Here is a 23,208-nt window from a genome sequence, read left to right as displayed (position 1 = left end):
AACATAGAAATGCTAGTGTACCCCTATCTAGTGATTCAGTAAAAAAACTTTTCCCCATTATATATAGAAACAAAATCAAAAAACACGATAACAGACGGTTAAGAGCCGGCTAAGTCAACTCGATAAACCTAAATCAAATGCCATCGCTACGATCTGACTTGAAAAACCTTTTCCCTATTTATATATAGAGGACGGATAAGAGTCTGCTAAGTCGACTTGATAAAACCCTAAATTTACTAAATGCCTTCGTTATGATCTGACTTCGACTTAGGTTGATGCGTGTAAAAAATCTAACAAACTGATAACAGATGGAAAAGAGTTTATTAAGTCAATAAATCCTAAACCAAATCTCATAATTACATTTTGACCTCAATTCAAATTAAATAGATGTAAAAATCAAACCGATAACAACCTGATAATGAATAATAAAGAGTATGTTAAGTCAACCCGATAAAACATTGAACTAAAAATCTCACATTTTTTGTACATATAAAAACTGATTCAAAACAACTAAACCGGGACCAAACAAACTGGTTGACACCTCTCCAATAGCAGCACTTCACTCAAACTTGAAAATACTAGATTGAATATGGCCGCCAAAGCGACTACGTTAGATTCACTTAATCTAGACCCAAAGACGGCTAGGTTCACCACCACACTGTCACCCACCCCTCACGAGGATTGCCAATCGCTCCGTTATTTTTATTCTTTATTTTTCCTTTTTAGTTGCGTAGAAATTGTGAATATAAATCCGAATCTAACGGTAAACTTAACGGACGTGAGATATACGCCGCTTAGATTGTTATTTGAGAAGAGTGTCCTCATCCCCTCGCCATTATCGTGACATCGACTTCTTCATTACCTTTCCTTCCTTCCTTCCTTCCTTTATATAAACCAGACAACCAACCTCTCCTTTTTCGTTCTTATCTCCATTTCAGATATTTTTAGGTTAACTCAAAAAAGTGAGAAATCTTAGAACCGAAGCCAACAATGGCGAAGATACCGGTGAGATTCAAGAGAGTAGCAGCGGCGTTCGACGAGGTAGCTCGGATTCGTCCATGTGAGAGCAGCGGTAGTGAGCACTCAGCGGAAGGTGACTCGGCCGATCTATCTGATCTCATCGACTCGTTCATGGAAACAGACTATTATGGAGTTCAACGAGAACAGGACGATGAAGTTGAGAGAAGAGAGACGGAGAAAAGCATTTTCGAAGATAAACATCGTTTCTGGTCGGATTCAGAGGCGAAGGAGATGTTACAGAGCTTGTTAGGCTGCGATGATTCTAGCGTTGAACGAATGATTCATAATGAAGTAGAGCTTGCTAGTAGATCGATTGGAACTGATTCTTCTTCAATCGGTCTTAAACGTTACTTGATGAATCGATTACGCGAGAGAGGTCTCGACGCAGGTGAGGAACAAATTTTTTTGTTTTTTATTGGTTGGTGATTTTATTTTGCTAATGTGCGCCTTGGGCGTGGGATTAAACTTAATCCATGCATTTCACATTTCAAGAGAGTCTTGAGCTGAAATTAAAGCCGTGCATGGGGGCAGGGGTAGCAAAAGTAGTACAACGATTCGTGTTCCAAATTCCAATGGATTCAACAGAGTCTCAGGATTAACTACTCAAGATCAAATTTCCATGCATGTGTTGGTTTGTCAGAGATCCCCAAATTAAGAATTCAAGGTGAAATTTGGGGTTTCTTCATCGGAGATGAAGATCTCAGGAATCTATGCCCATGGTGTTGAAGGTTATTAATTGATACTTGGGAATTGGAATTACTAAACATGAACCCTAATTAAAATTTTTTGATTTGTTAATTCTACCAGGTCTCTGCAAATCCCGATGGGGGAAAGTCGGGCGGTTCCCGACCGGAGACTACGAATACATAGACGTGATCGTAGGAGGGAATCGATACATAGTGGAAACGTCACTGGGAGCAGAGTTCACGATTGCTAGGCCAACAGATAGGTATCTATCTTTGCTAGAGATGTTTCCCCCAACATTTGTAGGAAAAGCGGAGGAGTTGAAGCAGGTGGTGAGGTTGATGTGCGCAGCAGCCAAAGAGTCGATGAAAAAGATGGGCATGCATTTGCCTCCCTGGAGGAAGAAGGACTACATGCAGGCCAAGTGGTTTGGCCCTTACAAGAGGACTACCAGAGCTGCCGCTGCTAAGAGTAAGGCGGCGATGACAATGGAGAAAGATTTGAGAGAGAGGAGATCAGTAGGGTTTGAGGCGTGGCCGTCGCCGTCGCCTTCGCCGGCAATTTATAGTTATTGTAGAGTTGCGTCGGCTCGCAAAGTTGGTTTGGACTTGAAAGCTGGAAACTTGGCAGCGGTATTCAATGGCATGGGATTGTAATTAAGTTGTTCATTTCTGCCCTTTTTGTCCGTTTTGTGTAGAATGTCTAGAAATATGGAAAATAGTGTTTTTTTTTTTTTCTTGTAAGTATTTCCCTTGATTTAAGTTGTGTATGGGAATTGGGAAAGTGCTCATTCTGAGATCAATGAATCAGAGTTTTGAGATTGGGAATCGGTTTCCATTGATTTTGATTTGGATTAAATTGGCATTGGTTGGAGTAAGACTGAAATCTTAGAAAAATGGAATCCTAAGGAAGAAACAAAAGTCTGTAAAGTCATTAGTTTTTATTTTTTTGGATTTTTTATTTTATTTTAAAATGTTGTAAATTTAATTATAGATGATTTTTTATTGATTTTTCATGTTATTTTATTTCGTTGATAATCAAAATAGATTATCTAAGTGCATTTATGGCTGAATGCAAAGAGTCTTGATGACTGAATCAAGAATTAATCAAAATAGAAAATTTAAGTGCATTTATGGCTGGATCTAAAGAGTTTTGAAAATCAGGCATGATTGAAATCAGGTCAATCAATGAATTTGATTCATAGCATGGTTCAAGTTAGATTGGAATTGGACATGAGATCCGCCTCCACATTGGAATTGGCCTTGAGCCTTAGAAATTTTGAATGGGAAAAAAATAAAATAGAAAATTAAATCGGAGTTGGCTTGAACCTTAGAAATTCTGAATGGGGAAAAATATAAATAGAAAATTTGAAATTGTGAATAGAGAAGAAACAAAATAAAAAAAAAATTAGAAAGTTTGAATGGAGAAGAAATAAAATAAAAAATTAGACATATAATAAAGAAACATAGATTTTGTTTTGTTTTAATTCAATAAACTTGGGATTCTCCATAAAAGGTAAGTTTCATTGATTTTCTATTATTCATTAAAGAGGCAATTTTTCTTCACCCACAGATTTTTCCAATTTTGTGTCTTGGAATGGATATTGAGAACAACTTGGAGGCGTTATCAACTTCATATAGTAAGAGGCAAGGTAAGTAATGACCTTAGATTGATTTACTTTTCCTTCCCCCAAGGTGGAGGAAAACTTTCTCCATTTACTAATTAATAAGAATAGTTTTCTTTTGCATCACTATGCTTAGTAGAATATAATGCTTCATTATTTATCACATGATAGTACGTGAGTCCCAGGTAAACATCTCATTAGTACAATTTCAATTTAAAATGAATAATGGAAGTAGTTATAATTATAAAAGATTTCGATTTGTATTTTATATTCATCTCCATTTGATGGCATTTTAGTAATTTTACTAACGTTGAATAAGGCAGTGTTTGTTAGCTAAAAGAAGAAAAGTGAAGAAAAAAAGTACCAAATTGTACTATTCTCTTGGTTTAAGAAATTCTCATTATGTTTGGTAAGTCCCGAACCATGAGAATATTCTATTTTTGAACTTCAAAATTTGACTTGTAAATGGAAAAATTAAAAATAAAAAAATAAAAAAATTTGCGCCTAAAACACAAGAAAATAGAAGAACTTTTATTTTCTTTTCTTCTATTGGCAGTTGAACAACTTAGTTCGGACAACTTTTCTTACTTACTTTGGACTAAAATTTAGCCATTGAGAGGTAGGTGAATTTCTCTATCACATATACTAACTCATGTATTTACCAAAAAAAAAACCAACTCATGTACCACCAAATGGGAAATAAGGAAGCATCAAACTTCAATGGGTATATTGATTCCTAAAAGGAAAAGGGGAAGAAGTGGCCAAAAAATAAAGTCCAAACAAAAAACCAGAGTGGACCATGGTTTGAGAAGTCGATAACGATATCACCCTCGGACAAAACCAGAGTGGACCATGGTTTGAAAAGTCGATAACAATATCACCCTCGGACAAAAATATTCCTGATTTCATGTTTAAAACTTTTTTTTTTTTTTTTACCATTTTATCACTTGTCCATACCAATGCACTAATACAATATCGACCAAGAATCAAGATCGATCAAAATCAATATGATTCCTCAAACCATGGAGTGGACTCTTAATAGAGTTCACAAAATCAATAGTAATTAGGCTTCAAATTCGAAATCAATTCACCCTATCCAACTACTTGAACCATGCTTAGTGGCCCTGATGGTGTCGTCAACTCTTATGACTCACATCTGACGGTGTCATAAACTACACATTTATTTTGTGATTTTCAGAAACATCACCTTCCATGGTTTACATGGACAAACCACATTTTTTAAATTTCCATTCCCTTGCCAAAGAATTCATTGTGACGTGTTCATACCGAATGTCTAGTGACATGTTCGTTTTATATAATCTATGACATTAGTAAGGACAAATGGTTTACGATTTTATGTGTCTATGATTTGACATCTATTCAAAATATTCCCCTTAAAGTGACACATTACCCTTCATGTGAAAAACAAGGCAGCACACCAATCATAACATGCAGCATAGGATGAGGAAAGAATATCTCCATCCACCATGATATGACCTCTCCTGTTTACAAAATTTCAGCCGCACAAGATGTGTAGTGTGGCAGATCCAGGCACCCACCCACTATTGGCCAGGGTTGCTATCCACCAAAACCATTCTTATTTTAAATAATTTAAGACTAATAGTGGCTGAAGATTAATAATTTTTACAATCTCTCTGCTTGCTTGGGAGGTGACGAAGAAAAACAAGAGCCTCACAACCCATATATATCTGCCTCCATCAATTTACTTCATTTTGCATCCTATCACCCATGAGACTGATCTCTACCTCACCTGGTTATGTATTGGATATCTGCATGTTCTCTTAACCATTCAAGCACCTTCGCTCCCTCTAGAATTTCTTGCACCTGCATAACACAAATTCTCCTATGTTACCCATAATTAGTGCATGTGGTTATGAATACTGGCTTGGAGAATGCCAATGGAATGCAAGTGCAAATGGTTTACTATTTTTTTTCCTTCTTTTAAACAGGATGTCCTATTTCCAGTAGAGGGGATGGTGTAGAAACGCAACCATAAAAAAATGATGCAGGATGTAATGGAAAGACAAGAACAAGAAATACACAGATTTATGAGGTTTTGCAAGATTGCCCATGTCCTCAATGAGATGGAATCCTGCTTCACTTCAATGGAGAATAGGGTGTTTTAGTGCTCGTCCTCACATCTCTTAGAATTGCTTATACGGAAAGTAAACTTCACTACAAATATATAGCGAAAAACCTTATTACCCTTAGTAAACAAGTCCCAAAAAAAAATTCGAGTGAGGGCATTGCAACCCCCACAGCCCACTTAGTTGGGGGGCTTGCACCAGTACTCTCTGGATTAAACTGTGACAAAATACAAGACATCGTACCCCAACAGATGGTTCTCAGTGTAAAGTTGAATCCATATTCCATAACATGCATTCTCTTACACAAGAAGTACCAAAGCAGTAAAATTAGTGGAAATTTAGTAGGATGTCCTTTGATGTCGACAACACATTCAAGTCAACATATGAGTCAAAAAGTGTCGACATAAAAAGTTGTTGTGGACAATATTTCAATAAGATGAGCACAAACTAACCTGTTCCTTTACTCTCTCCTCATCATATTCTTGTTTATGGCGTTTGAATTCTGCAATGGACTTTTCCACTTCTTTGACAAGATCCTCCGTGGGATACTGCAACAAGGTAAAACATGTCATAAAAAGGAGCAGCATGACCACACGACAGCACTGGGAATATTTTTTCTTCACTTGTTAGTCCATCTATAACATGACATGCATAGTCATTTTGCTATTACTTACAACTAAAAATCTCTCATATTGAGTTTACGTGGAAGCCATAAACAAGCAACCTTTGCCTCATAGTTTTATTGTAGTTAGAAATATTGTTAAGAAAAATAAGAAATGTCTTCTCTACACTATAGAAGGCCCACAGAGCTAACTATAACATTAAGTTATAGACAGAAGGAATTTCATCTTGCTCATAATTTCCCACTGAATTGATACAAAATTTATGCATGACGTATAAGAAAAAGATCATCTCAAATTAATTGGGCACCCAATTAGTGATCCAAGGGCTGGGAGGACCTGGATGATGATCTTCCATGGGTTCACTTAGGCTCTGTCCGGTTGATCTGAAGTGTTGTAATTCACATTTTAAACAGGAAAAAAGTGGAAATTTTCCAGACAATACCAAACAATTATTGTGTAACAAACCCAAAATATTGCAACATTTTCAACTGCATATTCTTGTGAGGAAATATTATGCATCACTACTAATTAAATTTATTATTTTCCATCATGCAATTGTTCTTCACTTTTTAACATATTTTCGAATGCTTTACAACTTTTACATCCAGCCAAATGGAGTCTTAGAGACCGGCATACGTTATCCTGTAGGATCTCTTCCTACTCTTTGACTAGACCATTTAAATTCTTTGACAAATTTAAGTCTGAGACCACAATCTGAGACCACAAAAATACCCTGGGATGCAGGCACCGTAGAAGGGTTCCAATGGTCGGAGATATGCAGTGAGTGGCACGATATGGAACCTTCTGTTGTTATAGACCAATAGGTATATGAAGTATAACATAATCGTATGATAGTCACCTGCAAATTTTCACGTTTGAATATATCACCAACGGCCAGGGTCTGTTTGATCATAGTTGTTATATTCTCCCTCCGTCTTTCCAGGTACTCGTTTACTGCTTTAGGACTTGAAAGAGAAGCCAGCTGCTCTTCATTGAGTTTCCTATTTGCCTGTTTGACATTATGCCCAAAAATCAGGAAAAGTAAAATTCTAAAGAAAGAGATATATCAATCCTAAATCTTGGGTTTGGGGCCACAAGAACTGTAGAACAGTCTGGAGCCCTTAAAACTTGTTACGTCTTTTATGAAAAGAGAATCAGAACACAGCATTGAATGGATCCTGCTTTAAACATTAGCAAGAACAGGAACAGCTTCAACAGACGGTCCATCCTTTTTTTTTTTTTTTCACCCCCGCATTTGTCTGAACATGAGCATTCAAAAATCAAAAAGTTCCAAAGAGATGATTCTTACTCAGCTCACAAGTTATATATATATATATATATATATGGAGACTTCCAAGCTGACATAGCCTTTATAAAGAAACAATTGTCGTTTTGAGATTGGGACCTGTATCTCTAAAAGTTTTGCTCCATAAAGTTGCCGGCCTTGTTCCTCAAACAAGGACTGAGGAATATCAACTTCAATCATCTGAAATTATTCAAGGAAAAAAAAAATATTAATGCAAACAATCAACCAAATAGAGAAAAAGTGTAATCAGGGAATTTTATACTGAAAACAAAAAGGTAATCTGGTCAACACTCATAACAGTGTTGCAGTTAACATTTATCGTAGATAGGCCAAGGTTTAAAGTATCAGTATCAGGTATCGTATCGGAAGGGCAATTTTAAGAGATGTATTATATTGGAGAAACGCGTATAACGTTAAAGATACACATGCAAATGGTCAAACAAAGCATTTTTTTATGTGTCAGCAGATTAGGTAAAAAAACTCAAATCCTTCCAACAACAGCAACAACAATCACAACCTAAATGGGGTAAGGTTATGACTGTTGTTGCTGTTGCAAGGATTTGAGTTGTTTTTACCTAAAGGAGATAAGCAAGCAGAAAAAATGAGATCAACACTTTAACTAAATTTATTTCGATCCATGATTTGAACATTGTAAATGCCAAAACTCGTTGAAATTGTAAAGATTAGGGTCGTTTTATATGCTAGATGATTTCCCCCAACTCAGGTAGAAGAGAAAACCAAGTTTCCAATGCCTTTGGTTGCTGCCGGTTTCGTATCTCACTTATGATTTCTGTTTTCCAGGTTTACAGGAGATGTATCGAGTGTCTCTTTCCTGTATCAATCCAAATCGATCCCAAATCCCATACAGGCCCTGTATCAGACCCCCTCAACCACATATCAGTCGATGCAGGGAAGATACAATTGATTTTGTTTTTACATATCAACTGTATGTCCGTATCATATCGAGGCCTTCTGAGACTGATATGTATTTGTTCAATACAGACCAATACGATATAATACTTTAAACCTTGGATAGAGCATGTATGACAACATAAAGAAGAACGGGTTTTGGAGCACACTGGTTTTATGCCAATTTTGAATTGATATGATACCATCGGTTAATATTACCTGATTTCTTAACCACTGACTATTAAATTTTCCGAAACACCAAAAGAATGTGACTGATAAATATTTTGAATGGATTAAGGATGGCCAAGGTAATGGTGAAGGGACCTAAATAGATAGAATGATATAGGTCTAACAGAAACTCAGGCTCTAAAGGAAATTGAGGGTTGTGGGAATTGAAAAGTTGAAAGATAAGTTCAATTCAGATGATGATTCAGGATATTGTGGATTGAACAGGAAGAAACTTGCAGAGAAATTGTAAATAAAGAAAACTAGAAGAGAAAGGAGAAGAAGAAAATGATGATAATGATTATGACAACGAAGTATGAAAGAGAATATAATCTATCCACTCACAACAAAGAACACAAACTAAGAAATTTTGAAGCTATCATACTTTCAAGCAGAGAAGAGCTCCCATCATCATTGGAATGTATAAAGTTCTAATTATTAATACGGTAAAAGGGCTATACATGTAGAATCTTGAGTCCCAATCAACTAATATCTGAAAATAGAAATATCATAAAAGACTATAACTTGTTAGTATTTTAGTCATAATTTCCTACAAATTGCCCAAGATCTTGGTCTCATTGGAAAGGCAACTGATTCACCTTTCAAGTGCCACCAAAATCATACAAAAATATCAAGTTTTAACCTACTTTTTATTTTGGTTTAGAGTTTCGACCTTGTTAGTGTAGGGATACTCTAGGTATTTGATTACTTGATAGGTATAGATATGTCTATTATATAATTTAGTAAGAGCAGTACTTTAATATCCCTTATTTATTCTTAATAAATACCAACCACTACCGATTGGGAGATCAATTCACTCTCTCAATCAGTAGGTCTGTTTTCTACATTGTCTTCTTATTCTCTTTGTGCAGGACTGGTTCTTCTTCTTTTATATTGTTACATTGTCTTCTTATTCTCTTTGTGCAGGACTGGTTCTTCTTCTTCTGTTTTCTACATTGCATACACCTTTTGTTCTGAAGTTCTTTTTGAAGGCTCTTCTTTCTGTGGTTGGCAGCATCCAATGCTGCACTGCCTACCTGAAACCCTAGGTGGAAGAATATGAAGAACTAGGGATTTAAATGGAGCTTATGCCTTCTGCCTATATTAATATGTTGATGCTGCCTGTATTGTGGATTTTGTGTTGCTAATATCAGTTACGATATGCGCATATCTCTTATTAGTGTGCAAGAAACTTTTTCACCTGCGCAGAAGAATCTCTCCCTGCACATGCTGTGTTTCTTCTCTGTGGCTGACCTATGGAGCGGTTGCTGGTTTTATCCTCCAGCGGATTACATATGATGATTTGGTTATTATATTAAAATGACATCTACTTTCTTAGTGATCGGATCATTTTTCTGCTTGTTCTTGACAAATCCCTGTTCTAGAAGGATTTTTCAAGAAACCCCTCTTCTCTCATCAGACTTCAGTGAAAATTTTGCACAAGTTTTCTTTATTATCAGAAGTAAATATGGTATAACTTCAGTATGATCAGCCTCTGTTTGCACCCTACAATTTTGACTTCTCTACTAACCTGTGCATGGATTTTTCTCTCTCCTGCGGTATGCCTTTTCAGATCTGGTTTGATCAGATCTTGTCCCTACTTGGATTCTTACTTCTACTGCCCATGAATCGTTACTGCCTCAGTCATATAGACTTCTTCCTCACTAGAAGGTCGGACAGATGGATGTGTAAGGGCTGTAAGGTCATCCCTGGGGAGAGTTTAACCTCTCAACATAGTGTTGATCTTGGACTTGTGCTTCTGTTTATCAAAGAAGAAACCAAGGAAACATGTTCGCCCTAAAGTTAGGTGGTGGAGATTGAAAGGTGAGTCAATGAAACCTTTTACAGATAATGTGGTGAAGCATGGGAAGTGGGAGTGTGATGGGGATGCCAACACGATGTGGAATGAAATGACAGATTGCATTAAGAAAGTTGCTAAGGAGATTCTAGGGGTGTCTAAGGGTACTAAGTTGGCCCATAGGGAGACTTGGTGGTGGGACGTGGAGGTTCAAGCTGCAATCAAGACTAAGAAAAATAATTTTAAGATTTGGCAAAGGACTGGGGAAGCTGAAGATAAAGAGAGATATAAGGCCACTAGAAACGAGGCAAGAAAGATTGTGGGGAAAGCAAGGACGAGGAAATATGATGACTTCTACAACAATTTAAATACCAAGGAAGGGGAAAAGGCTATTTATAGGATAGCTAAATTTTGAGAAAGGAAGAGCAGGGATCTTGACCATGTACGTTGTATTAAGAATGAGGGTCGGGTGCTTGTGAATGATGATGACATAAAGAAGAGATGGGATGAATATTTTTGTAACCTACTTAATGGAGACAACCCTAATAGGAGTGGTTCGAGTATTCTGCTTGACAACAAGAACCATAGGTATGTATGCAAGATAAGAGTGACCGAGGCTATTGAAGCCCTAAAGAAGATGAAGGTGGGCAAGACTCCAGGTTCGGATGAGGTCCCAATTGAAGTATGGAAGAGCGTGGGACCACGTGGGGTTGTTTGGTTAACCAGACTGTTTAACAAGATCATGAACACGAAAAAGATGCTAGATGAGTGGAGAAGAAGTGTTATCGTCCCAATCTACAAAAATAAAGGCGATATTCAGAGCTGCAACAACTATAGAGGCAGGCATAAAACTTATGAGCCATACTATGAAACTTTGGGAGAAGTTAATTGAGGTTCGCATAAGAAGAAAAACCAATATCTCTGGGACCCAATTTGGTTTCATGCTTGGGAGATCCACCACTTAAGCGATTTACCTCCTTAGAAGGCTTATGGAAAAATCCAAAACCTACAAGAGGGATCTTCATGGTCTTTGTCGACCTTGAAAAGGCCTATGACAGGGTCCCCAGAGATTTAATCTGGTAGGTTTTAGAGAAGAAAGGAGTGTCAAGTAAATACGTGGATATAATTAAAGACATGTATGGTAATGTGGTGACTAGTGTGAGATCAATGAGAGGCCAGGGTACTCATTTCCCAATTACTATCGGACTTCATCAAGGATCCGCATTGAGCCCCTACCTATTTACTTTTGTCATGGATGATTTAACCAGGGATATTCAGGGGGCGATTCCGTGGCGTATGCTTTTTGCAGATGATATTGTTCTGGTCGGTAAAACGGTGACATAAATTAACGACAAGTTGGAACTATGGAGGCACACTTTGGAATCGAGAGGTCTTAAGATAAGTAGAACGAAGACGGAGTATATAATGTGTCACTTTAGTCGATTGAGGATTGATGGTGAGGGAGTGAAAATTGAGGGGAGAGAGATCCCGCGAAGTGACTGCTTCAGATATTTAGGCTCTACCTTAAACAAGGAAGGTGAGATAGATGATGATGTTTCCCACAGAATTAAAGTCGGATGGATGAAATGGAGAGGTGTGTCTAGAGTGTTATGTGATCGACGGATTCCTCTAAAGCTTAAGAGAAAATTCTACAGGACTGTTATAAGACCAGCTATGATGTATGGTGCAGAATGTTGGGCAGTCAAGAAGCGTAATGTAGATAAGTTGAATGTGATGGAGATAAGGATGTTGAGATGGATGTGTGGCAAAACCTTGAGAGATAGAATAAGAAATGAACATTTAGAACCGATCTAGGAATCGCCCTAATTCACGATAAACTCAGAGAATGTCGATTACGATAGTTTGGGCATGTACAAAGCAGGCCTTTGGATGCCCTAGTACGGAGGAGCGACCAGATGCAGATGGATGGAGCCAAAAGGGCTAGGGGAAGGCCACAAATGACCATTGATGAGTTGGTAAAAAAAGACATGCAAAAGTTAAGTCTTCACCCAAGTATGGTATCGAACAGAGCTACTTGGAGGGCTATGACACGGGTTGCCGATGCGTGAGTGGGATGTCCAAAAGTTTTTTTTTCCCTTGGATCCATGTAGCCGACCCCATTCAGTTAGGATAAGGCTGAGTTGTGTTGTTGTTGTTTCTTTCATTCAGAGGGTCATTCTTTATACTCTGCAATTTGGTTATTTGGTCTGCTTTTGTGAGATCTTTGGGTGCTACTTTTCCTCTTTTTTTTTTTTTTTTTTTTAAATCACTATTAATACAATGGATGACTTCAAACCCTTAATGGACAGTGTTAATGCCAAATTACTTCCATTAAGTTGAAATGGTGTGTCAAATTATCTACTCTAGGCATAGGCTGTGAAGGTATACATTGATGCCAAAGGTAAATTGGAATATCTATTGTCTTCTCCACCATCTACAGATGTTGTGGGATATAAAAAGTGGAAGCGTGAGAGTGATACTTAGCTTGTTATGAAATTACATGGAACCCTTAGCGGCAGCCAATGTAATGTTTCACACTATTGTGAAAGATGTGTAAGATAATTTAAAAGATAGTTTCCCCCAAGATAAGAATATATTCCGAGTATATGACTTTATAGTGCACTCAAGGGCATGCAGGAAGAGTTGAATATTTATTAACCACTCTCCATTGATCTTGAAGTATTAAAATCTCAGCATGCAGAATTTCCAGTCGCTAAATGTTACGTATATCATGAGCCATGCACATATGTTGGTGGATTACGTGTTCATTAGTTGGCTATTCCATGGTTCAAGATGAAGTTTCGACCAAAGTTTTGTGGTATCGAGCAATCTCGAGATGAGATGTATGGTCGAATTGGATTTGTACCTAGTTTCGACCAGATATTTGGCTATTTCAACCAAATTTGGAGTTTTTTGTGGATTTCGTATGGTTCGACCGAAATGGTCCAACTGCTTATATAAATACCAAGTTCCAATGGAAACATATCCTGTTTCGCGAATTTTGACCAAGAGCCTCTGATTTTGTAGGTTTCGACATACATACACACCACTTGGTCAAAAAACCTCATTTTTTGCCCAATTTTGTGCAATATTCTTCTATTTTCTTGCATTATCAAGCAAGATCAACTTAGAGAGGACTTCTTGGACCTTTAAGATAAACCACATTTTACATTTTTTTTTTTTCCGAGTACAATGTAGTATCAACCAAGATCAACTTAGAGAGGACTTCTTGAACCTTCAAGATACAACCGCTTTTTACATTTTTTTTTTTTTTGGGGGGGGGGGGGTGGGGGGAAGAGTACAATGTAGTAGTAAAGATGGTATTGTGGTAGAGTTCTTTCAAGTTTTTATATGTTAGATAGAATGACCCGATCTACGACTCCATGGAGTTGAATTTTTTTAGCATGATAAATTATTATTTCTTTTTTTTTTTGGTATAAAAAATGCACTTCCCTCCAACATATTTTTTGGAGAAAAAAAATAGGGGTAATATGTGATGGTGGTTGTTCAAATTGTTGTCCGATCTACAATGTGACAGCGTCGGATTTTTTTACTTTTTTTATTTTAGGATTTTACATAATTAATTGTTGAAATACTTTAAAAATGACTTTAAAAAAATGAAAAATGTTTTGTTTTGGTTCGAAAAATCAAGAAAATTAATGCAAGTATTGGAAACATCTTTTCAGCCGACATTGATTAGTAAATAGTAATGTAATTTTCTTAAATTAACTTTTTTTGATTAATTATTAAAATAATTTAAATCTATATTTTTAAATAGGTAAAAAATGTCATACTTAGGAGGAAACTTAGAAATAAGCTTTAGTCATTGTTTAGAAGCCATATTTGATGTGCACATCGGTATATGTTAATAATCACTTTTTTTTTTTTTCTGCAACAATGTACCAACTGGTGTTGCGTAATGTCTGACAGAGGCAAGAACATTGAATGGCTTCATGGGAGACCCTCTTCAGCTAACAAGAAGAAATCTGGCTGTAATTATTGTCATAAGAAAATTGGGAGAGATGGGGTCGATAGACTGAAGTGGCATCTTGCTGGTAGTGACAGGAATGTGTTGGCCACCCTAGTGTGTCAACTGAGATAAAAAGAGCTATGCTAGCGCATCTGAGGGTCAGGGTGGAAGTGAGGAAAGAGAAGAGGGCAGCTAGGGAGGAGTTTGATGATGTATGTCTAGGGACGATGCTTGAGTTGAGGGAGAAGGATTATGACAGTGATGAGCCTGACTTGGATGATGCAGAAACAACAGCATATGCTGCACAAATGAGGAGGGCAAGGGTAGGTAGCAAAGTCCAGTTTAGGGCCGATTAGGAGAGATTGGTACAGATAACCAGGGAAGCTGGTTCATCTAGACAGGTGTGAGAAGAGTCTAAGCCACAGGGAGGAGGTGGAGACATAAAGAGCCTGAGATTCCATTTAGGAGGACCCATAGTGTGAAGGCTCTAGCCCCAGCCCCAGCCCCAGCCCCAGCCCCAACCCCAATTCGTAACCCAGTTATTGAGGTCCTTCAGGTAGATCTTGTCCACTTTCCAAGATAGGACCGGAAACAAGAAGCTCAAATAGATGTGGAGTAATGTGAACGAGAAATTGGGGATTGCTCTCTCCAAGTGGACTATCTACCACAACATTCCAACCATAGTTGTCAGGGTATCGCTCATGCGGGCACCTTGGACGCCTTTGTCGCCTTGCTTTTGAACCTTCTCCAAAGCCTTGATTCACCTAGACGCTATGACAACTATGATTCCAGCCTATGCCACCAAAAGTTCATACTATCAAAACATGTAAGATAAGATAGGTAAGGCTAGCCTAGGTGTGAAGGGGCCCACAATATACGAGATGTACAGTGTTTACTTGCCCCACCACGAGCAAGAGTTAGTGGATTATTGAGAAGGTAAAGCCAATGTGGGAACAGCATGGGGTGACTCTGATGTGTGATGGTTGGATTGGACCCACTAGATAAACCATCATCAACTTCATGGTAAATTGTGATGGGAGAACTGTATTACTCAAGTCAGTTCATGCATCCAGAGAAAAGAAGGATGCAAAGTATATTTATAAGTTGTTGAAGGATGTGGGGATAAAGAATGTTGTACAAGTTGTCACTGACAACGGGAGTTAACTTTAAGAAGGCAGGGGAAAAACTAATGCAAAATCCCAAGAACCGACTCTTCTGGACTCTATGTGCAGCCCACTGCATCGATCTCATGTTGAAAGACATAGGGAATCTGAGGATTGTCAAAGATGTGGTAAAGAAGGCAAGACAAGAGACGTATTTGTCTACAATAATGGATTTCTTTTCCCTACAGCTATTGAGGAGAAAATTTGGTGGTGACTTAGTGAGGCTAGGGATGACATGCTTTGCAACAAACTACATCGCTTTGAGGAGCTCCGAGACGAAGAACTCTGGACTTAGATCCCTATTTGCTTCTAATAATTGGTTTAATTATGAGCGGTCTGATTCTCGTGGAGGTCAGGTAACCAGGCCTCCATTGCTAGTGACAGGTTCTAGGATGACCTCAAGAAGGTCGTAAGGATCTTAGACCATGTTGTCACCGTCTTGAGAATGGTGGACTCACAGAAGAAGCCACCTAACCACACTTTTGGGCTGCTATTGATATAATGAAGATGCAGGTGGAAACAGTGTATAGATGGGGTAACACGAGGTTCCTTAACATTATTAGAGATCTAAGGGAGGAATCTCGGGCTGGTAAGTTTTTTACTTTATTCACCCCAATTCAACTTATCAATTTTGACATTTAGCAACTTATTCACTATAATCCCTACTTGCGTTTTTTTCAACATACTATCTAAATCCAAAGTACCAACACAAAAAGAATTGCAATGAGACAAGATCCCATAAATGCAGTTCAAAAAGTGGTGGAAAGGCTTGAGCCAAATGTAGATGCTCAGTCGGTTGTGAATCAAGAGGTGAGAGTTGGACATTGTATGATAGTTAATAACTTATGCAATTATTAATTTGGTCTTGATGCTAACATTGGTACCAAACCCTGAAATGCATAAAGATGAAACCCTTCAGGGATGCTACTGGGAGTTTCAGCCAGGCAGTGGCTATTGCTGGTCGGGAGAGCATTGTTGTTGGTTGGTCCAATCACTATAGTATTTTCTTTCATTCATATTTAAAAATGCATCACCATTTACCATCACCTAATAATACTCTTTAATGCTCTTATGCAGCTGAATGGTAGGTGCAATATGGAAGAGACACCCAACTTGAGCAAGGTACCAATTAAAGTGTTTTCCTAGACATGTTCCGCCACAGAGCGAGAGCAATTAGAATATGTTCAATCTCATACGCTCCAAGAGGCAGAACCGATTGGGTGCTAAGCAGCTTGAGAACTTGGTCTACATGCATTACAATATGAGATATAAAGAACACATACGCCTTAGCATGAAAAATGATAATACCCCAATGGAGTTGTCTGAAATCTTACAGTTGGAAGAAGATGAGGATCCCCTTTATGAGTGTGTCAAGGATCGAGAGGAGCCAGTGTTAGATAAGGCTACACTCAAGGTTCACATTGGCAGTTCAGTCCTACAGAAGCAGTTGGGATAGGCATAGACATATCAAACTTGTTTGGCACAATGGAAGCCATGAATTTGGGGGAGGGTAGAGGATCTGCGCATTGGCGTGCACCAGATATCATAGACTCAAGCCCTAGTCCAACACATCGAGAGCATCGAATTAGCATCACATGCTGGGGACTGTATGGTGTATATGCTGGAGGACCACCCTTTAGGAGCATCAGTTCATTTGGATATGGTGGTGGCCACGGTGGATTTTTTGCATCATTTGGACATGGGGATGGTTTAGATGGTAGTTTTGCCGACAACATCTTCGGTTATTCAGCCAACCATGTGTGCCACCACCACATCCTTACAATCTCAGTGAGCCATCCCTAGGTTGGGATACTTTCAACATGTTAATGATGGGGCATATAGGTGGGAAATGATGGACTTCTAGAATAATTGGTCCCAAAACATGTCAAGGGATTCATATGTTGCATTTACAGGAACAACCACAACCTTTTCAGCGGTACGCAACTTATGGATTGGAGCACTACTCATAAGCTCCTCATGAAATTGAGTCGTAAGTGTTGTATCACTATCATTTACTATCATCTATCATGTGTGCTATTTTTTTTCCAATTCTAAAGTATGTCTTGATAGCTTTAATAGGTTATTTACATTTTTAGTATGTAAGTTACATGTAGCCTTAGTGTTTATAAAGAAGTACCAAGGTTAGTGTACAACATCATTCAACATACACAAGCAAACTTCGGTCAACAACACAAGTACCATTTGGGTGTTCTTTTTAAGAAAATAATTAATGAGTTATGTGCAAAAGGTCAAAAATAGGCAATCTACTTGCTGGATCTTGAAACTAAGGTTTCGATTTGGCCTAGAATAAGTATTAGGTATCGACCTGGTTTTGCAGGTTTTGACTCATATCTCGGAAAACAGCCTCAAAATCGAGTTTTCAATCCTTTCAGGAGAGGGGCGGCAGGGTACCACGAGCGACAAGGATGAAAGTAATGTAGAACTAGAAGTACAAGTGATCCTAATCCCAAGCAGAATCTAAAATTCTAACTAAATAGAGAAGATGTCCTCCAATAGGTTTGGTTCTTGCTCTCAAACACTATCTCACAGCAAACTAATAAAAGGAAAATAACAAAAGAAAGAGAATTCGATGGAGGGTTGAGAGGGGGAAGAAGAACTAGTGAATGAGCATCTCACCTAGGACATTTCACCCAACTGCATCCCACAGCACAACATAAGCCATCTTTTTTTTTTTCATTAATAAATTCGTGTTCAATGTTGTAGCCCATCACAAACTTATATAGAAGACTCAAAACTGACTCAAACACTAAAAAAGAAAGCTCTAACCCAATCCTTAACTAATTGAGAAATCTAAACTGATTAGGAAACTAAAATAACAAAGGAAATAGACTCAAAACAAGACTCTAACTAAACTAATGAATTAAATCCCGTTTTCCTATTTTCTACCCATATTTTTGGCCTATTAAAGTGGCCTATTACAAATAAAACTCATGGGATCAAAGGCCCAACACATACATAACCCAACCCAAGGCTTATTTGCAATAAAATAAGCTCATTAAGTGACTTATCTACCTCAGAAGGCCTTTAGGGGTGGCAGCGAGAAGCGTCCGGAGCCACTTGGGCAAGGGCAGCGGCAAAACATGTTGTGGTTAATAGTGAGTGGGGTCAGTCGGCATAGGTTGGAGCCACCATTGAGACCGGAGCCTTGAGGACTCATGGTGATGATATTACTCACAACAAAAAAAATATAAAACTCTTTCAGGGTTTTGGGCTCTGATACCAAGTTGAATTATGGGAGAATAATTAGGCTTGTTTTTAGAATGTCATAGACCATCTTTATTTACAGACGGGAGGAGGAGCTACAATTATGGGATCTTAGGTAAGGATGAGTCACAATAATTATCTTAACATATACAGACAGGATCAAGAGTCTAGACATACATTGTATCTAGGCACATTAACAATTAACTATCCTAATGCCATGCCAAGCTCCTATGTGGGCTGCAGAAGAGATCATCCCCACTTTACAGGTCCCTCGATGTAATTCCTAGAATTTTTCCCTAAATCGATCTCCCCTTATGTGACATAACTAGTCATCAATTTCTAAAAGATCAGTGATATCACAGTAAGACGAATGTTTCCAAGTAATCACACATGCCAACAGATTCCTATGTCAAATGCATGGAATATAAATGCCACTATATTAGAACCTGAAATTAACCTTGCATAGCTGATCTAAAATTGCATTGTCTGTTGCTTGTTCTTTGGCAGTTTGTTCGACTTCTTTACATCTCTGCAATAATGATTCCCTGACCTGTATATCTCATCGAAAAGAAAATTTTCATTCTGGAATGCTTTCTCCAAATAGATTATATCTATCAATATATGATATGTTGAGAGGAGAAGGCAACCTGATCTAAGCTAGTGCACCCAGGAAAAAGCCTCTCAGCAAGAGAATCATTTAACTCTGGTAAATCTCTGTAAAATAGTTCTTTGCATTCAACCTGGGAAGAGAACACAGAAAGAGAGCCAAGAATAGAACAAAGTTCCCTCAGAAGACTGACTGTATATTATAAGCCATTTGTGATGAAATTGAAACTGGAACAGGAAACAAATGAACAATTACCATGATAACATGTAATCAACATTTACTCTCTTAAAAAAATATATACTAATAAAACCAAAAAAAATATATATATATATATATATATAATTTCCTAAACTATGCATTCATGCAAGCATTCTTCCAGAGGGAAAGGAACTCACAGTGAACTGAGCATGAACACCACGAAGATTTTCTTGCTTCCACGATTCAGGGAATACAAGTGCAAAGGACATTGTTTCACCTCTTTGAATCCCAATTATGGAATCAAGAAAACCAGGAATAACGCTATCACCTTCTGTATCAAAGTGAAATCCTACAGAGATAAAGAAATAACATAAGAACCATTACATAGGATACACAGATTATTCAGTACTTTAAATGCAAGAATATTAGAGCAATAAAAAATTATCAACAGAAGAACAAAAAAGCTATTAAAGTGACATTGCATGTGAGGAAGTTACTTGATGATGTAAAAAAAAAACTACAGATTTACAGCCAGTTAGTTGGGGAATTCATGTTTAACATTTTCCATTAGGAAAGAAAGAAATCAAGCAAACAAAGAAAGGAAAAAGGAAAAAAAAGGATCAACAGAAGCAGTTTGGAATTTTAGAATTCGAGTGGAATAAAATTGAAACAAATTCAGAGAAAGAGGGGATTTGAGTAATTATTGTAGAAGCATAACAAAAACAGGTCACCTTCAACCTCTCGGCTGATTCAGAAATCACTGGTAACCCAGTTTTGTTTCGAGTAAGAAAACCCACTCATATAGTGATATAGTCGTACACACTCCAACCAGACTGAAATTTTAAGGTGTTAAACCTAACTCACAATCCTCGTGAACCCAGCCAATGATCACCCGAAAATACTACTTAGAAATGAATATCGACATATTGAAGTTGCACTTGCGGAACTCAGGGAACCAGATCTGAAATTTGATTTGGAACTCCCAGTTCAGGCAGCCTTCTGATCTCTGACTTTGCAATCTGAGTCAGCCAAAGGTAGGACAGTGACCATCAAATCTCACAGCCCAAACCGTAAAGGTTCAATGGAGTTCTGAAATTTTTCCCTCAACCCAGGGATACTGTCAGAGACAGGGAAAGAAGAAAACAATAGAATAACACAACAATATAGGAAGAGAATAAAGGAAAAGATAATGGGAGGGATCACACCTGAGGAGAAGACTGATAAGAAGAAGAGAATCTGACCAGCGAATAAGAAGAATCACCAGACCAAACCATACTTTTGACTTTCATGGCAAACAGCCAACAAATAAAAATAAAATAAAATTTCACTCAACTCTCCTTTATGTCCATCAAATACATGCATATACAGACTTGACTACCAAATAAATTGAATCAAACTACTATCGGAATCTGAAATTGAAAATAGTCAATCATACAAATACGCCAATCCCGATATTCCCGCATTTCATCCTGGTCCAGTGTCCATTCCTTACGGAAATTCATGAGCCTTATTCTGCGCCCCTTCACTCACTTCTGAATGACTTAGTGAGGGTTAATGGAAAAAGCTCAAATCGAAACAAACTTAAAACTAACTTGAACTCTACTGACTCCTATCAGCAGCTATCAATTGGATAATAGATAGTAAATGATACCATCGATACATATCTTAAAACCCGTAAGTGCAATACAGTGTGATACCATTGATGAGTATCTTAAAACCCATAAATTCACAATTTTATTTGAAATCTTCAACGGGATATGGCAAATGAGATATAGTCACAAGCTTAGGATTGTATTTTAATTTTTAACCATTGAGTATCCTTAAGCAACTCTACCATATGAAACTAATCCAATTAATGCTACTGATATGGACATGAGTGTAACAGCAGTAGGGAGAACATAGATGCATGCATGCATACATATTCCACACCCATTGTGATAATATGCAATCAAAATAACAGATCCTGCAGAGCCTCTGGTATTCATCAAAGTAGACTTTTATACAAAATGAAGTTCATCACAATTCATTATGAAATCAATTTCTAAACAATTTTGACGACTTTTTCTGTCCAACAATATTCAATCTGGTTAACTAATTCTTCATTAAGTAAGTCATCATTGAAGGAATTTGTGCAAAATAGTTTGCAGGAATCATTCTCTAGTTAGTGTTGCATACCCAGAGAGCTTATATAAAATAACACGATAAAGCATGAAATAAGAAAATTAAAATATAGCGGAGAAATGAGCTCATGATGGAGTAGGAAATATATCCCAAGTGGATTAGTATGCCAACATGCTTTTGAACAAACCTTTACTCTCTGAAATTGGAATTGTTTTAGCATTAGATTTGTCTTGCTCAATTGTTGTGGCAGATATATCAAGCACCGCAACATCGCCAATCTGTGAAATTTGGAAAAAAGCTTTAGAATAACAAATTTTTTTCTTCTAATTTTACTTAATTCTGTTACTACAGTGAGGCAGGTATGAACAAAACATTTTATGCACAAAGATAATATTCAAGCAAGTTCAGAATAGACGAGCTCCAATAGAATGTATTTATTAAAAAAAATCCAATAGAATGTAACAATAATTATAATTTAGCCCCGAATAAACAGAAACTTATTTTTTCTTAAGCTTGGGTATAAAGAACTATCCTGACAACCCTATAGCTCGGGCACATAAAGGCAAAAGATATTAACAAACAGTGAAGATGTACTAACCAATATGAATTCCTCCATATTTAATAATGTCCTTAATATGTTAAACTTAACCCAAACCTCACCAACAGTCACTTGGAAATCACACTTGTCATTATAGTATCCAGAAAAACTCTCCCTGATATTGCCCATTAACTAGCAAGATTGCAGAATTAAACCCATGCCCTGATTTTCTGGGGCTCCAAAAGGCCTCTCCATCAGCCACAGAGAAGCAACAACAGCAGTGAAATGAAGACCCAATCCCAAATCCTCTTTTTCCTTTTGCTTTGTTATGCAATGGAACTATTAGACATTGGACAATGACAACAAAGCCCCAGTTTTGGAGAAATAGCTGAAAAACTATACTCCTTTAATTCCATATATCATTTTTTAGTGTCATGTAGACAATTCCATGGATTTAACTAGGCAAAGAAGTTTGATCAATTATTATTCTCAAGGAAAAGAAAAGGGAAATTCAGGGATTTTTTTTGGGGGGGGGGGGGGAGAACTACAAATGAGAAGTACACTGAAAATTTTCTTCTTTTTTTAAAAACAGTTTGACCTAGTGCATAGGGAGCAAGAAACTGCAGATCTTTTGAGGAATGGTTCTTAATTCTTACTAGCATACAGAGATAACTGAAGAAAAATATTTTTTAATTAATTTTTGGGTGGTTTGCTTTATAAAGAATTAAGAAACTCAACTACATTGACATATGGAGTAACTGGAGCTCTTTCTTTGTATCGGTAGGAGCTCTCACCTGTACAGTTTGTTAGTTCATTTTGTACCTTCTTCAAGTCCCAAGACACAACAAATCTTGAATTTATTCAGAAAAAAAAAATTCCCAAGTCATCAGCACACTGGCCCACTCCAAAATATATAATCAGCAAGAGCAAGGCCAAGGCTCTGACAATCAGATGAAAATTTTTCTTCCATCTTACTCTATCTGTGATGACATTTGCACACTGTTCCAAAGCCTTCTTACTGAATTGAACAAGATGTTTGACATTTATAATCAACTGCATTTATTTATTTATTTACTTTTTTTTTTTTTT

General features: G+C 37.4%; 2 protein-coding genes across 3 annotated transcripts in view; one reads left to right on the top strand and one right to left on the bottom strand.

The window, feature by feature from the left end:
- Positions 1-850: 850 nt before the first annotated feature.
- Positions 851-2,531, top strand: LOC122058983. The gene is made up of 2 exons (XM_042621700.1): positions 851-1,408; positions 1,828-2,531. Exons 1-2 carry the CDS (start codon positions 991-993, stop codon positions 2,358-2,360), a joined length of 951 nt encoding a protein of 316 aa, XP_042477634.1. The 5' UTR covers positions 851-990; the 3' UTR covers positions 2,361-2,531.
- A 2,244-nt stretch (positions 2,532-4,775) lies between these two features.
- The window catches only part of LOC122069639 (trigger factor-like protein TIG, Chloroplastic), a gene marked incomplete at its 5' end in the record, with an annotated part of 22,549 nt that continues 4,116 nt past the window's right edge, over positions 4,776-23,208 (bottom strand). For both annotated transcript variants that reach the window (XM_042633692.1, XM_042633701.1), the window contains 8 exon segments: positions 4,776-5,173; positions 5,889-5,984; positions 6,919-7,068; positions 7,465-7,545; positions 19,113-19,205; positions 19,303-19,395; positions 19,658-19,809; positions 21,769-21,859. In XM_042633692.1, coding sequence (XP_042489626.1) covers positions 5,096-5,173; positions 5,889-5,984; positions 6,919-7,068; positions 7,465-7,545; positions 19,113-19,205; positions 19,303-19,395; positions 19,658-19,809; positions 21,769-21,859 — 834 coding nt within the window.

This window comes from Macadamia integrifolia, chromosome 2 (assembly GCF_013358625.1).
Source record: "Macadamia integrifolia cultivar HAES 741 chromosome 2, SCU_Mint_v3, whole genome shotgun sequence".
In the NCBI taxonomy this organism is placed as follows: domain Eukaryota; kingdom Viridiplantae; phylum Streptophyta; class Magnoliopsida; order Proteales; family Proteaceae; genus Macadamia; species Macadamia integrifolia.
The sequence above is the reverse complement of the archived record's forward strand: the minus strand, read 5'-3'. Positions and strand labels throughout refer to the sequence as shown.